This window comes from Ricinus communis, chromosome 7, assembly GCF_019578655.1.
Source record: "Ricinus communis isolate WT05 ecotype wild-type chromosome 7, ASM1957865v1, whole genome shotgun sequence".
Taxonomy (NCBI): domain Eukaryota; kingdom Viridiplantae; phylum Streptophyta; class Magnoliopsida; order Malpighiales; family Euphorbiaceae; genus Ricinus; species Ricinus communis.
In genome coordinates, this window is record NC_063262.1 from 22,877,362 (window position 1) to 22,894,121 (window position 16,760).

The 16,760-nt window shown below is 36.9% G+C and overlaps 3 protein-coding genes across 3 annotated transcripts; 1 reads left to right on the top strand and 2 right to left on the bottom strand.

Annotated features, from left to right (window-relative positions):
- The first annotated feature begins 5,831 nt into the window (after positions 1-5,831).
- LOC8273546 (pentatricopeptide repeat-containing protein At2g29760, chloroplastic) lies at positions 5,832-8,621 on the top strand. Its single transcript, XM_015726918.3, has 2 exons — positions 5,832-8,164; positions 8,315-8,621. The coding sequence occupies exon 1, from the start codon at positions 5,885-5,887 to the stop codon at positions 8,000-8,002; it is 2,118 nt and encodes a 705-aa protein (XP_015582404.1). The 5' UTR covers positions 5,832-5,884; the 3' UTR covers positions 8,003-8,164; positions 8,315-8,621.
- On the bottom strand, positions 8,510-10,421 carry LOC8273545 (chlorophyll a-b binding protein 151, chloroplastic). Its single transcript, XM_002531644.4, has 2 exons — positions 10,163-10,421; positions 8,510-9,322 (listed from the first exon to the last, which is right to left on the bottom strand). The coding sequence occupies exons 1-2, from the start codon at positions 10,306-10,308 to the stop codon at positions 8,671-8,673; spliced, it is 798 nt and encodes a 265-aa protein (XP_002531690.1). The 5' UTR covers positions 10,309-10,421; the 3' UTR covers positions 8,510-8,670.
- A 440-nt stretch (positions 10,422-10,861) lies between these two features.
- Positions 10,862-14,727, bottom strand: LOC8273544 (calcium-transporting ATPase 12, plasma membrane-type). The gene is made up of 2 exons (XM_048377448.1): positions 14,548-14,727; positions 10,862-14,306 (listed from the first exon to the last, which is right to left on the bottom strand). The coding sequence occupies exon 2, from the start codon at positions 14,143-14,145 to the stop codon at positions 11,017-11,019; it is 3,129 nt and encodes a 1,042-aa protein (XP_048233405.1). The 5' UTR covers positions 14,146-14,306; positions 14,548-14,727; the 3' UTR covers positions 10,862-11,016.
- Between the last annotated feature and the right edge of the window lie 2,033 nt (positions 14,728-16,760).

The window sequence follows — 16,760 nt, forward strand, 5'->3', positions numbered from 1 at the left end:
TTTTCTTATTATTTTAAAGCACATTATTTTTATTGAACCACAATCTCCAACACAACATAGTAGCCATGGAGCTAATCAATCTATCAGCTTTTGAAAGAATAGTCGCCTACCAATTTAACAAAAAGAGAATGTACTTAAAAGCATACTAACTGGAGATGCCATCCAAACCTATCTAGCAATTGGACTATGTACCATGCTATGCAAAGTATCCTCTTTCGCAGTATTATATAAGATACAAGAATTAACTACCTAAACACCTTTTCTCCAAAGAGCTAATGATATCGATAGACATCCCATACATACCCGCCAAATTAAATTTATCACTTTTGGCGGCACAAATAATCCCATATTCAATACCTATTAAGATAAATTGAGATTTTATTAGCATTAGCAAGAGAAGTAGTGAGATTCATGTATCCACTTTTAAATGAATATGCACCTGATCTATCTCGAGCCCATAACCATTTGCCTTCAAGGCATCGTTTGCTTGGAGAATATACACGATCTTCGTAATATCTTGAGCAGAAAACATCTCATTAAGAATATTCCAAGCAGATCCATCAGGGAGCATTAAAGATGAAACTGACATTTCTCCCAAGCCTTGAGGGGGATCAGATGTTACCATAGGAGTCTACATATCAGGCAACCACGAGTCTTTCCACATCGAGACATTTGTCCCTACATCAATTCGCCATGTAGCACCTGCCTTGAGAAGGGATTTTGCACTAAGAATGCTATGCCATATGAAACTGGGGTTAGCTCCCAATTTGGCATTTAGGAAACAACTACATGAAAAATACTGAGCTTTATACACCTGAGCCCCCAAAGAATCCGGGTAAGAAAGGAAATGCAATCATTGTTTTACTAAAAGCGATACGTAAAACTCATGGAGCTTGCAAAAACCCAAACCACCACACCCTTTATAAGCACAAAGTTTGTTCCAATTCATCCAATTTATCCCCTTGCCTTTGTTTCTATCACACCCCCACCAAAAAGCATATATCATTTTCTCAAAATCATTATATAAGGCTAATAGTATAGCAAATACTGACATTACATAAGATGGAACTAATTGAGCAACTGTTTTTTATGAGAAGCTCATTGCCAGCCCTTGAAAGAAATTTCTTATTCCATTCCTGCAATCTGCGATGTACCCTTTCATGAATGTATTTTTCAAATATTTCCTTCTTGTTTATACCCACCACTAACGGCAAGCCTAGATATCAATCATGACTCGATTATTGCACATCAAGACAATTATAGATGTCAGATCGAGCAGTGCTAGAGATTTTATGACTGAAGGCAAGAGAGGATTTATCATAATTAATAACTGGGCCTGATGCAATTTCATATTGGTGAAGGCAATCATTGGTACACCTACTTTCCTCCAAGCTTGCTCTGGAAAAGAAATAGATTTCGTCTGCAAAAAATAGGTGTGAGATAGCTAAGGTAGCTCTAACGACTTTGCAACCATTAAGACTCCCTTACACTTCTTTGGATTTGAGAATGGCGGATAATACTTCGACACAAATGATAAAAAGGTAAGGAGAGAATGGGTCTTCCTGCCTCAATCCATGGGATAGTACAATTGGACCCAACTCCGTACGCAAGATAGAGTAGGATACATAATTCATACACATCATGATTAATTGGACAAACTACATATCAAAACCTGATTTTATAAGCATGTTCTGTAAGAATTTCCATTCAATAAGGTCGTATGCTTTGGACATATCGACCGCGAGAGTCGCTATCCTTGCTTTGCCTTACCTCTTCCTTTTAAGAAAATGATTAGCCTCATAAGCCAACATGATATTATTTGAGATGGCTCTTCTAGGTAGAAATGCACTCTGGGATTCCGATATAACATTTGATAATACATTCTTTAGTCGATTTGCTACATATTCAACAATCACCTTACACATGACATGGTATAATGCAATGGGTCTTAAGTCTTCAATCCACTCAATAAATGATTTTTTGGGAATAAAAACTATTGAGGTTGCATTAATCTCTTTGGGCATATTTTGGTTATTTAGGAAATCAAGGCAGGCCTCTGTTATCGAAGGAGAAACAATGTCCCAGAATTGTTGGTAAAACGCTAGACTCATACCATATATGCCCAGAGATTTTTATGGGTGTATATAAAAATAGAGCAGCTATAATTTCTTCTGCATCAAAAGGATGACCCATTTCATCTTTGTGGACTTGACTAATCTTTTCTAAGACACACTAAAGAATGGCATCATCATCACATCCTTTAAAAGAGAAAATATCCTTAAAATAATAAACAAGCAAGTCTTGTAAGCTAGAACCTTCCTCGCACCAATTCCCTTAAGCATTTCTAAGTCTGGTAAAAGTGTTTTTCTTCTTTCAGGCAATAACAGCCTTATGAAAATAATGAGTGTTTGAATCACCCTCATTTAGCCTGAACCTTTTTGCACGTTGCTGCCAAATTTTTTCCTGTTGAGCAAGAATCTCATTAAGCTCATGACAAGCTTCTTCTAATTCCCTAACTGAGCTATTGTCACTTCTAGCTTTCAGCTCATTTATGTGTCTCTTACAAACTGTAACTTGAGGTCTAAATTGGGCTTTTAATCCCATGCCCCATTTGGCCAGGCTAATGCCACACATTCTAATTCTCTTTTGAATATCCACTCTTGCAGATTGAGACCAACATCTTTTAATCAAATCTCTACAACCTGCCTCCCTTATCCAAGAATTCTTAAACTGAAGCCAACGCACAATTTGTTTAGTGCCCCTTTTAACATCAAGAATAAAAGTTGAATGATAAGAGTTTACAGTGTTTTCATTATGAACAATTACATTAGGAAATAAAAATACACAACTATTAGATCCAAGAGCTTGATATAGCCGCTCCTCCACCCAATTTGCCATTCCCCGACCTCGCTCCTAAGTGAATTCATATCCCTCCATCCCTAAATCTCAGAGACCACAATCAGAAAGAGCTTATCGGAAACCTTGAATAAGAGTGTGAGGGTGTTACCACTGATCATATTTCTCATACTGGCCAAGGTCATTGAAATCGCTTATACAAAACCATGGGAGGGACGAATAATTTTGAAGATTTTTTGGGAGATTCCATAAGAATAAGCTCCTACTTCTCTCGAGACATCCATAAAAGCTTGTGAAGTGCCAGGATGGACTATCCTTGAAAGATAATTCAATATCGATGAAGTTTTTAGAGAAATTAACGAGGTGTGCAACCGCTCTATCTTTCCAGAACATGGCAAGTCCTCCTTCATTATTTACCCCTAGAATAAAAAAATAGGCTTTTAAAGCCCAATTTATTTCGGACCCAATCTTCTATACTCTTACTTACGTTGACTTCCATTAAAAAGATAACTTCGAGCTTACTTTTGGACACTAAGTCCATTAATTCCTGAACTGTCTGCGAGTAGCCCAGCCCACTACAGTTTCATGATAAAAGCAACCATTGGGCCTGACAGGACTAGAAATCAGAGCCCGCCCAACGAAGTTTTTTGAATCCGTCACACTAATTTTAACTTGTCCTATTTCAATTTCATATCCATGTTCCTCAGTAGACCCCATCTCTTTCTTCCCTTACCAATAACTAGTACCCACTCTTAACTGAGAACTATTGCGATTTCTCATAATGTCATACTTGCCTGTCAAGTATATCCTTAGGACCTATGGGAAGTTTCAGTAATTCATCACCTTCCTTTTGGGAGAAAGCCTCCTCACCAGTCCCACATTCCAAGTTTTGGAATTTTCCCAAATCAGTTACTTCACCAAGTACGCTCCACTATATGGAGGCTCAGAAGTGTATATACTAAAATTGTTTAGGAAGGTCCCCATTTGTCCTGCCATATTCTGGTTCTGTCCCCACTATTTATATTCCAACAGGCTTCTTTTGCAATCAACTCTCTTCCTACTAAGAAACCACGCCATGCCCAATAAGCATTTCCTTTAACCGTAGCCATCCATAAGTCCTCATGGGGAAAATACTTCCCTCTCAATATCTTAACCCATAAAGACTGGGGAGATTTAATAGCTCTCTAGAATTACTTAGCTAACATGGCTTTGTTAAATGCCCCAAACTCTTTGAAGCCACAACCACCAAAAACTTAGATTTAGAGACTACTTTCCAGCTTTCTCAAGCAATACCTTCTCTGTCAACACTCAATTCCCACCAGAACTTTTATATAACTCTATTGATGTCCTTGCAAATCTTCTTCACGATTTTAAAGCAAGCCATCGAGAAGAAAAGAATAGTTGTTAAAACAGACTTGATTAGGACTTTTCGACCTACCTACGTTAAAATTTTACCTTTCCAAGATTGAGTTTTTCTTACTATTCTTTACGTGATAAAGTTCAAGGCCTCCGATTTTGATCTCCCCCACTACGACGACAACCCTAGGTATCTCTCTCCTTCGCTCATTAGGTCCATCTAAAGAATGTTCTGAATTCGGTTTCTCATCTCAGTAGAAGTAGAGCTGCTAAAATATATACTTAATTTGTGAGAATTAATATTTTTCCTTGTAGCTCTATTAGCTCTAAGAAGTGCTTGTTTGATAATGGCGGCTTCTTTAGTTGATGCTTTGCTAAAAATCAGAGTATCATCGGCAAACATCAAATTTTTGTAAGTGTTGGGCATCTTCTAGTCATCTTCAAACCCCCTATATTGCCTCTCATCAACCCTCTATCGAACACTTAAGGAATTACATATGCCACCATCAGATAGAGGTAGGGGACGGTAGGTCGCCCTGCCTAAGCCCTCGCTTCGGTCTAAACTACCCAGTAAACATCCTGTTAATTAGAACAGAAAACTTCATCGATGAAACATGTGTTAAGATTCGGTCAACGCACCAACTGTAGAAGCCCATTTTGCTCATAATTCTCCCAAGAAACTTCCAACTCACCCTATCATATGCCTTTTCCATATCCAACTTTATCGCTATTTATCCCTCTTTCTTTCTTGTCGATGTACATAGTGAGTGAAATGCTTCATGCACCACTAGGATATTCTCCTGTATGAGTCTGTTGGGGATAAATGTCGCTTGGGAGGGGGAAATTAGGCTGTTAAGATAAGGGCTTCAAAAGATTGGCCAGTATTTTAAAAATAATCTTGTACACATAGTTACATAGCCTATAGGTCTGAATTTCCCTATAGCCTCTGGATTTGATGTGTTTGGAACTAAAGCGATGAATGTATTATTGATTTGGTTAAGGAGGGCATCTGTAACCAAAAAAATCCTGCACCATTTTCATAATGTCAATCCAATAGTATCCCAAAAAGATTGGAAAAATATGTCTTGGCAATTCATAGGATCTAGGGGCTTTTAAGGCCCCCATGATAAGGTGGGCATCTTCACTTCATTCACAGTAACCTGTCTTGCCAATTCATAGTTTATGTCATGAGTAACCACTGAGGAGAAGCAATCCAATATTCTATTTATCCTCAAAATTCTTTCTCTCGTATAAATTTTTTTGAAATGATGCTTAATTGTTCAGATGATGCCTTCCTCACTCTCCTGCCAAACCCCATCTGCATATTATTTGGTTTTTAATAGTTTAAGTATTCATTTCAAATTTTATATTGTATAGATTTTAATAATTTATTATATTTACGCATCTAAAATTTATTTATTTAGTCATTCTAGCACTTTGATATTCAATTATACTTCAACTTGTTTTTTTGTAATATTGTAAAATATTAAATCAACATTTTTTGATATATATAGTTTTATACAATATGCTTACATATACTATTAATAAATATTTAAATATTATTAAAAAAATAAAATTTAACTATTTATTAGGTTAAATAAAAAATTAAAAGTGTTTTAAGAAGTTATAAAAAATAGAGTTAAGGTATTTATATTGAAAGTTGACTGTTAAAATGACTAAAGTTAAAGAGTTAAATATACATTCGGCTTCTGTATATATATATTTGCCACCATCCATTTTGCTGCGTTCTCTTGCCACTATCCAAATGCTGAAAGTGATACCAAATCCATCCCTCCATTTCTCACTTCTTAAAACCTCAAAAACCGATAAAGAAACCAAGCAACTCCATGCACTTTCCGTCAAGACCAATACTTTCTCTCACCCATCTATCTCTTCTTGCCTCTTATCTCTTTATGCTGAACCCAAAATCAACAATCTCGAATATGTTTTATCTATCTTCAATAAAATCCAAGAACCCGCTTTGGTTCTCTACAATATTCTTATCAAATGCTACATTCAAAACCAATTATCACACGATGCTATTACCCTCTTTTCTCAATTGCTTCATGAATTTAACCCTGATGGTTTTACCCTGCCCTGTGTAATTAAGGGCTGTGCAAGGTTACATGCCACTAAAGAAGGGAAACAGATTCATGGGTTGGTCTTAAAACTTGGGTTTGGTTTAAATAAGTTTGTATCGAGTAGTTTGGTTAATATGTATTCAAAGTGTAAAGATATTGACAGTGCAAAGAAAGTGTTTTTGTCAATGGATGATAAAGATTTAGTTTCTTGGAATTCTTTAATTGATGGGTATGTTAAATGTGGGCAGGTTGAGTTGGGAATGAAATTGTTTGAGGAAATGCCTGAGAGAGACTTATTTTCTTGGACTGTTTTGATTGATGGGTTCTCTAAATGTGGGAAAGTAGATGTTGCTAGAGAGTTATTTGATAAGATGCCTAGTAGGAATTTGGTATCCTGGAATGCTATGATTAATGGTTACATGAAAGCTGGGGATTTCGTGTTGGCGTCTGAATTGTTTGATAAGATGCCTGAGAAGAATTTGATTTCCTGGAATTCGATGGTAGCTGGTTATGATTTGAATGAAAGGTTTAAGGAAGCTTTAGATTTGTTCCTGACTATGTTGGAAAGAGATTTTACACCTAATCATGCTACATTAGTCAGTACTTTTTCTGCGGTTTCAGGGTTAGCTAGTCTTAGCACGGGAAAATGGATGCATTCGTATATGGTTAAAAATGGTTTTCAATTAGATGGTGTGCTTGCTACATCATTGATAAATATGTATTCCAAGTGTGGGAACATTGAGAGCGCCTTATCTGTTTTTCAGTTGATAACCAAGAAGAAATTGGGACATTGGACTGCTATAATTGTAGGCTTAGGAATGCATGGCATGGCTGACAATGCTCTGGAATTTTTTCATGAAATGTGCAGGACTGGAATGAGGCCTCATGCTATAACTTTTATAGGTGTATTGAATGCTTGTAGCCATGCAGGATTGGTTGAAGATGGCCGGAAGTATTTTGACATGATGGTATATGATTATGGAATTGAACCCTCAATTGAACACTATGGTTGTTTTGTGGATATTTTATGTCGAGCTGGGTGTCTTGAAGAGGCAAAGAACATCATTGAGAATATGCCCATGACACCAAACAAGTTTATTTGGATGAGTTTACTTAGTGGTTCTAGGATATATGGAAACACAGATATTGGTGAGTATGCAGCTAGTCATTTGATTAAGGTGGCTCCGGAGACTATTGGATGTTATGTTGTTCTCTCAAATATTTATGCTGCCAGTGGTCTTTGGGACAGGGTTTCACAGGTTAGAGAAATTATGAAGAAGAGAGGGATTAGAAAGGACCCGGGATGTAGTTCTATAGAGCATAGAGGCAAGCTTCATGAGTTTGTGGTGGGTGATAAATCACATCCCCAAACAGAAGAGTTATGTTTTAAGTTGACAGAGATGGGAAAGAAACTGGAACTCGAGGGACATGTCCCTGACACAAGCCAAGTTTTGCTATGCATTGAAGAAGAGGAAGCCAAGGAAGCAGAATTGCAAGACCACAGTGAGAGGTTGGCTATTGCTTTTGGTCTCATTAATGTAGATGCTGGGAGTCCTATCCGCATCATGAAGAACCTTCGGGTTTGTAGTGATTGCCATGCTGTGACTAAACTTCTATCTAAAATCTATAACCATGAAATTATTGTGAGAGATAATAGCCGTTTCCATCATTTCAAAAATGGAATATGTTCCTGCAAGGATTTCTGGTGACTGCTGCGGCTTAATGGAATTGGAGAATTGGTTTCTGCTTCTGAGATTGGAAATATCAGGCAATCAGGATGTCCTCATAGCCATTGATACACTGGAGAATATCAGCAACTGCTTGTGTCAATTGCTCAGATTTTATCTTTTAGTAAGCTGCAAAGTTTACAGGTAAGATTCATGTATATATAGTTTGGTAGTGTTGAGAACATAAAAATTAAATCAATTTGGCATGTGATAGAGCTTCAGAAAATCTTCCCTATCTTGTCAACGATTTAGTTAATGTCAATTGTTTACCTTCTTATGTTGTGTTGTTTGCAGAGGGAGAGAGAAGAATACCTTGGAACTCCAAATTACGATCTTGATCATATTTAGTCCAGGTCTTTCTCTTTCCCCCTGCCCAGGCAGCATTGGAATTGCTGTTGCATATCTCTAGAATACTGCTTTTACCGTTGTAAGCAAGCATGCTTTGGCTAAAATCATCAAATTTATGGTACATTCCAACCAAACACATGGTTAAGCACAAAGGAGTTGGATATTCTAGTGATACAATACTTTCCACATAATCAGTTTCCGCTACTAGTACATGAGTATTGATGGACTCCAGAACATGACTATTTCAATAAAAGGACAAGGACTGAGTAATGTTACAACCAAAGGCATATATCTGATCCTTTTCACTTTCCGGGAACGAAGTTAGTGGCGTAAGCCCATGCATTGTTGGCCACTGGGTCAGCAACATGATCGAAGAGGTTCTCAATAGGTCCCTTTCCAGTGACAATAGCCTGAACGAAGAATCCAAACATGGAAAACATCGCCAAGCGTCCATTCTTGATCTCCTTCACCTTCAACTCAGCAAATGCTTCAGGATCATCAGCCAGTCCTAGAGGGTCAAAGGCACCACCAGGGTAAATGGGGTCAAGTCCTTCACCAAGTGGTCCTCCACCAACTCTGTATCCTTCAACAAATCCCATAAGCACAACCTGGCAAGCCCAGATTGCAAGAATGCTCTGAGCATGGATAAGGTTGGGGTTGCCAAGGTAGTCAAGGCCACCCTCAGAGAAGATTTGGGCGCCAGCCTTAAACCAAACTGCTTCGCCAAACTTGACACCATTCTTTGCAAGGATTTCGGGAAAGACACATCCAAGTGCACCAAGCATGGCCCATCTGCAGTGGATCACCTCAAGCTCACGGTTCTTGGCAAATGTCTCAGGATCTGCTGATAGACCAGCAGTATCCCAACCATAGTCACCAGGGAATTCACCCGTCAGGTATGATGGAGTTTGCTCAGAGAATGGTCCCAAGTACTTTGGGCGGTCTGGGCCATACCTGTTTTATCAGTTAAAATTACGTGGTCAGATATGTATAATTCGAATGTTAACACCTCATTAAGCTCCATAGACATTCTATATACTTCAGATTTATGACAGGTTGTTAAAAGCTCCAATGAAGTGTGTTTATTTTAGGGGCAATTCTGAGGTAGGCAATATCTGAAAGATTTTGGATAAGTGGAAAAGATTTATGGCTTTTCAGAGCGCGATATTTAATATTTAGTTGAATTAATTGGGATCTCATAGATTTTGAAAAATCCTTTTCTTTTCTTTTTCTTGCCTCACACGGGGCCTTTAAAATCCCAGCTAAGGTGGTCTGAAATTTTATAAGATCCTTCAATTTAATAAAAAATGGGGGAGTTTTACAAACTTTGTTTTGTTTCAGAACTGTCATGAATTCAAGAACTGGAAATTTCATGGATTTCACATTCTGAAACAGGAATAGTTCTGCTATCTTGTCAAATTATCCTAATTTCTCACATTATCAAGACTTGCTCTAATGTTAACTTTAATCTTCAGAACAGCAGGCTAGGAGTCCTAGTATCTTCATTGTTTCTTTTTCAAAAGCTAATAAATTTATTACTTCATATAAATGCTAATAAAAAAATCAATCTTGGTTAGTCCATAATGTAGTCATAACAAAAGCTTATGATTGAATACACTTAATGCTTGATGCTGCTATGTAGTATGCACAGAGGAAGATATACTTTGAATTTCTTTACAGTATTAGCCACAGAATTAGTCCATTGATGTCATTCCTTGAGGCAAAAGAAGAACAGAAAAAGATGTTGATTATGGTAAATTAGTAACTAGTAAGATTAGGTAGAAGATTTATTACCAAATACTTTGGGGAGCACTCTTGACAGTCCGGCGCATGGTGATGCGGCCACCACCAACTGATCCGACCTTGCGAACGAGCTCATTTGATGGCTTCAAAGCTGTCTGCCCAGCAAATGCAGATTGTTGGATTGCAGAGGTTGCCATGGCTGCTGGCTGCTTCACTTGGTGATGTTTATGATGCCTTTCAGTTTTTCAACTCCTTTTGCTTTAAGTTTATCCTGAGGGATGTGTCAAAGGCAGGGGATGTAGTGTAGGGGTTATATTGAAAATGAGAAGATGTTGTGGATTAGGAAATCTACACATCACCAGTTCCCTATTGGCTATGGGATTGGATGTGGATTTCCATGTTGATTTTTTCAGGGATAATTGAGGTTTCTCTGTTGCCATGTGGATTTTTAAAGATCTTCTTGGTGGGGTCTTTACATAGGAGATTATAAGCCACATCTTATTGGGTAACCAGAAGTATTTACAAAAATAAGAAAAATAAAAGTGACTGGCTAATAATATCCTTTGTCACAAGTAAGAAAACCAAATGGCTTTATTTAAGCTGCTTCCGGTTAATTTAATTTACGGGGTTGAAAGTTTTAATTTTTCAAGGATATATATTTTCTGTGAGTAAATATTTTATCACCTAAAATCAGGAATTGTAGATGACATTAATCCCAGGAGTGTTTCCTATTCTATTAACAAAGGAAAATTTAAACTGAAAGGAAGCCAAGGAGAAGTGTTTCCATTGATTTACTGTGCTAAACAAAGACCTTATCTACAAGATTGGTACGCATTATTTACAAGAAACAAAAATGATGGCTATCAATTTAACATAGACAAGCTAAACAAGACGACCTGACGTATTTAGCGTCGAAAGGCCTGGGAGTTATCTGGGTAGAAGTAGTAAGGTAAAGAAAATAAAAAGTAGATAGAAAATGGACTGCCCAACAATGAAACAACAAATGACAAAGGCCTCCTCCTCCTCCTACTTGATGACCCAGCATGATTTGAACCGCATGATCTTGAAAACCACTTTGAGAATAAGACTGAAATCAATTCCACAGCATTTCCCAAGCCCCATGAAAGTAGAGCAATACTGAAACTTGTAACCCACTGCACCAAATTCAACCTCTTAAAACGAGTTAGACTTGTCCCAAACTCAGTTATGAGTACCTGCATTACCGTCACCGTCCCTAAAGCCAGCAGAAACCAGTAGTGGTGAAGGACAGCTTCTGCTACTTCTTTGCTTCGTATGCCCATGGCTTTGAACTGATTGAATACCTGACATAGCATGAAGCTGTTGAAGACTAATGACTTCCATGTATGTTCATTTATGCTTGGTATAACTTGGCCAACTAAATGCAAGGTTGTTAAGAGAGCAAATTGGGACAAAGCTTGAGTAGCTATGGTTTTCCATATGGCTTTCGTTAGCAGTGGCTCGGCCCGGTTAGCCGGTGGATTGGCTATGAGCTCCTGACTTCTCAACTCCATTACCATCATTGGATACCCAAGAACACAAAGTATGAAATTCATCCAAATTAATTGAATTGCTGGTAGTGGTGAGTCCCACAAACATATTGCAGCAACAAGATTTATCAGTAGCCCGGAAATGCAAGCAGTCAGCTGAAGTTGAGTGAAGTTCTGTATGTTGTTGTAAGCACATCTACCATATTTCAGAACTTCAGGTAATGATCTTAATGAACATTCATTTGAAAGAACAATGTCAGAGCATTTTCTGGCCATTTCTGTGCTCTGGTTTTCCTTTGTTATCGCTAGATCGGCTTCTTTTAAAGCAGGAGCGTCATTTGTCGATAACCCTCCAACAAATGCAACCACATGACCGTTTTGTTTCAGACTGTTGACTATAAGAAGCTTGTCCTCAGATAGGCAACTTCCCATTACACTGGCCTCCTCTATTTTCCCTATCCTGCCAGTGTCCGCCAGGTCTCGAATTTGTGCACCTTCAAGCTCAATACCATCTGAAGGAGGAGGATTAATTCCAAGTAGGTGAGCTATATCTCTTACTGCTGAAAGTTCATCTTGTGATACTAATTTGATGCTTACTCCAGCATTCGTAAGAGCTTCCACAATTTCCTGAAACGAGCATTTCAAACCCACCAATGCCAGCAAGTGTAAATGCTCTGCTCTAGATTTTGTAGTCTCCATTTGCTTACATGCATAAGCAATTGCTGTGAGACCTCTGCTCTCCATATTTTCAATCACTTGCTCAAAATCTCTTCTCTGATCTTTTATGGCATGAACTTCCCACTTGGTATTATAGTAATGTGAACAAAAGTTCAATATTGTTGATGCATCTCCTTTCAAGTGCAAATGCAGAATCCCCTCATCATCTCCATTTTTCTTAATTACAACTCGACTGCAATTCTTGTTAGATTCAAGTATTCCATGATCAAGAACAGAGAAGCATTGATCTGATAGTTCCATATTTGCTCCCCACCTGGACTTTGCCCAAGCAGCAAGCAAATCATCTATTGGTCTTACTGACCCCCCAGTCACAAGAGTGGAAGCACCAATACCTTGGCCTAGAGCTTCAAGAACAACCGGGCTAGTCTCGCAAACTTCATCATCATTCATATTTTCTTCACCAATAAAAAATTCGTTAACCTCCATCTGATTACAGATTAGTCCACCAGATGCATCAATGCAGATGACAGTAACAAGGCCCATGGTACCACAAGCTGATAAAGTTTGAGGCTTCACCCCAGATAACTCCAGCTTCCCATTCCAATAGGAGAGGGAAGCTGTAATTGCAAAAGACATTCCATGTTGCATTCCTATTGCAATTGCTGTAAGCACGCCTGTGAGAACGCAAATTCTTCCTCTGGGTCTCCAAAACATACTCTCAAATATCTCTATCAGCACATCGATTTTGGTATTCCCCTTCAGTTCTGGTAAAATGTCATCATTCCGGCGTTGTCTCTTAAATACCAACCCCATTAAAACAATAAAAGCAATTAGCAAGGATATTGAAAGAACAAGCTTGTCCGCATAAGAGTTTGGTTTCTCAATTTGTGTTTCTAAAAAGGTTCTTTTATTAGGGTCATCTGATGCTTTATTAGCATCCACCAATATCACTAGCATATGACCATGCCCCTCAACTACCTTTGATCCAGAGGAGAGAAATGGGCTCTCGTGATAGTCAATTTTGGAATTCAATACTTCATCCAGAACCAAGGTATCGCCATTCACATATAAACCATCAGCTGGAACTCTATCACCCTTCTCTAAACGCACTAAATCACCCTCAACAAGATTAGCTACCGCTATGAGCTTGTCTCTTCCATTTCTTACAACTTTAACTTCCAATTTGTTCTTCTTCTCCAATTGCTGCTTCTCCAGCTGCCTTTGATGGTGAAAGTTTGCAATTGAACGGAAAGAAACAAGCACAAATACAGCAACGAGTATAGCAACCCCATCATGCCATCCATATTGGGCCCCTTGTTCCATTATCTCAATGGCAAACGACAATCCAGCAGAGATCAAGAGCAGAAAAATGGTGGAGCTGTTGCAAACTTGCAGGACATTGGAGTTAAATCCATTTGCACAAACCGGGTTACTGATCAGTGATTGTAAGCCTTGGTCTTCATTAATCCCAGTCTCCAAATCAGAACCAAGAACTGAAGCAACCTTTTGAACACCACCAAATCTTTTCAACAAGTCCAAGTCTCTTTCCTTTATAATCTGAATGACGGATTTTTGAAGTTGTTCATCCACTTCTATCTCGTGATCAGAATGTATCTCAATGCTATACCAAGAGCGAGTAGAGCAAGTTCTTGGAAGTTGGTCAGAGGAAACAGGTAAAGGGACATAAGGCGATGAGAATGGGACCTGATGATCACGAGGGGCTTTAGTGCGATGAATGAATATGCCAACAGATGAATATCGACGCCAAATCCGGCCATATTTTTCATAAGAGGAGATGGTAGTTGTGGTGGCTGTGATGACGACGTAATTAGATTGCGTGTGAGGCATGTTCTTGGATGTAACTAGCCAGTTGGTGCAGGAAAGAAGTCAACAGCAACAGTACTGGAAGCCAACAGCAACCGTACTGGAGAAGTCGTGTCGTTTATGGAGATTTAGCAAATTTCTTTCAGCCTGACCGCTGGTGCAGGAAGAAGTAAACAGAAACAACCCTGGAGAAGTCCAAAACAAAGATGATTAATTAAATTAAGCCAGTGAAAGAAAAAATAAAGCTTTCAGAGGTGAAAAAATGGCTGAAGAAGCAGTTGTTAAATTCATTCTAAGAAAAACATAAAACAAAATTAGTTTAAGAACAAAAGAAAGAAGTAACAATAGTTGAAATGGATAAAGGAAAGGATGGGGATCGCAGCTTATTTATAGCCAGGAGGAACGCGGAAAGATGGCCCCACGTACCAAACATTTTCTAAAATTTTGTGGAATACTACGGGCATTAGTTTTCCTTGGCTGCCGCACTCTCCGCCCAAATTGACACTCTATGTCTTATATCGTCCCAAAAGATAAATATGACCATAATACTTGAAAGAATACAGTTATTTTGTCTTCCATGCCCTGAGATTTTCTTCTTTTTCTTTTTTCTTTTGTTTACCCTGATGGAATTGCTTATGAGTGCTCTCTGATTAAAAAAGCAAGCGACAGTTGCGAGCCAACAGCAATTCACCGATGCTTCAATACTTTTGGCTTCTATCAATATCAATTAAGTAATTAATTAATGAAATAAAAAGAATAATAAAATATAATATATTTATTATGTTATATAATTACAATTTTATTTTAATATTTGATTTATTTATAATAGTTAATTTGTTAGAATAAATTCTTTAAAAATATTGTTAAAATTATTTTTTTAAGAAAATCACCAATTGTCGAATAATAATGATTGAAAGTGTTTAAATTATATTAACAAAAACTAAAATAAATATAAATATATTATAAATAATTATAATTACATAAATTTTATATATATTAAACATTACGTCAAATTAAAAATAATTAATTCAATTATATAATTCTCATTATATTACATCAAAAAGTTTATAATATAATGATAATTTCATTGCATCTTACCAAATACAACATTTGTTTCTACACTCGGTTCATATTAGGGCTGAGCACGGATCGGTCCAGTTTGGTTATCTATAAATCACCGGTACTATACCAAACCTCGATTCTTTTAAAATTAAAGGTACCAGTACCGTACCAAACATAAAAGGATCCGTACCGTATTATACCAATTTTTACGGTTAGCTACAATTCGGTTCGATGCTATTTTCGGTTCTAAAAAATTTAAAAGAACACAACTTTAATCTCATCTTTAATCAAATATATTTAGAGAAAATATGATTACCAACCTAAAAAAAGTAGCAAGAAAATCTGAATTAAAATTGCAATCACATTCTTAACAATCTGTTTTGCAATTCAGTCACTTGCAAGTATAATAATTCATTCAATGTTCAGATATAAACTATTAAAATATATATTTCTGCTAGTATAAAAATATTTTACGGATAATAATTATTAAAATAAAAAAGAAAAAAAGAAAAGAAAAATATTCGGGACTAAACAATGGCGGCACAGTTATGGAAAGAGAGAGCGCTAAAGAGGAAGACATATACACGAGCTAATTCTTGCTTTTGCATTTTTATGAGCCAATTGTGCGTGGCGTTAAAGAGGAAGACGTCTAGGCGAGCCAATTTTTTTCTTCTTCCTTTTGATTTTCTGTCTAGAAATTTGCTTTAGAATTTTTGTCTTTCTGAATTGAGAATTGAGAGGTGCGGCGGTGTGTTCTAAAGAGGAAGACGTTTACGCGAGCGAATTTCTTCCTTCTTCTTTTTGATTTTCTATTCAGAAATTTACCTTAGAGATTTTGTCTTTCTAAATTACAAAATGAAATGTGCAACGGTGTATTCTAAAGAGGAAGACGATGTGTTCAAATTGTTAGGTGTATGCTTGTAGTATGTGGTAAGAAAAGATATTAGGATTAAGTTAGTAGATAGTAAATTATAAATTTAATGTTAGAGTATGCATATTAATATCAGTATACTATATGTTATATTAATATACAACTTATATTTTTTTTATAAAGTATAAACTACACTATAATATTATAGTTATTTTTAATATGTAGTTTTTTTTTTTTTTTGATAATATTTGCTTGAATTAGACAAAATGATAAATATAAAATAATTTTTTATAGAGTATAAAGTATTTTATAATATTATAGTTATTTTTAATAAATATTATTTATATAATATAAATAATTATTAATAAATATATGTAAAAAGTTTAGTTCTACGGTTTGGTCCGGATCAGTACAAGACGGATCGGTTATGGTACGGTTTTTACTAAAGAACCAGTATCATACCATAATAGAAAAAAATTCAAATCAGTTCAATTCGGTTATAAAAAATTTTGATTATTTCGGTTATAGTATTTTACGATACGGTTATTCGGTTCGGACGGAAATCACCGAAATCCATGCTCAGCTCTAGTTGGCATATAGTTTCATGAATTTACCAGCTTTTTCTTTGACTGCAGTGTTAAAGAAACCATTTACCTTGCAGCATGATGTGATCCAATTCTAAAGCACAGTACACTCCTGCTGCCAC

Bases quoted from the DNA above. Each gene is read 5' to 3' on its own strand.
- LOC8273546 (XM_015726918.3), top strand. From the start codon at position 5,885: ATGACTAAAGTTAAAGAGTTAAATATACATTCGGCTTCTGTATATATA.
- LOC8273545 (XM_002531644.4), bottom strand. From the start codon at position 10,308: ATGGCAACCTCTGCAATCCAACAATCTGCATTTGCTGGGCAGACAGCT. The intron at 9,323-10,162 runs GTAATAAATCTT...CTGATAAAACAG, and splicing joins AGTGCTCCCCAAAGTATTTG to GTATGGCCCAGACCGCCCAA.
- LOC8273544 (XM_048377448.1), bottom strand. From the start codon at position 14,145: ATGCCTCACACGCAATCTAATTACGTCGTCATCACAGCCACCACAACT.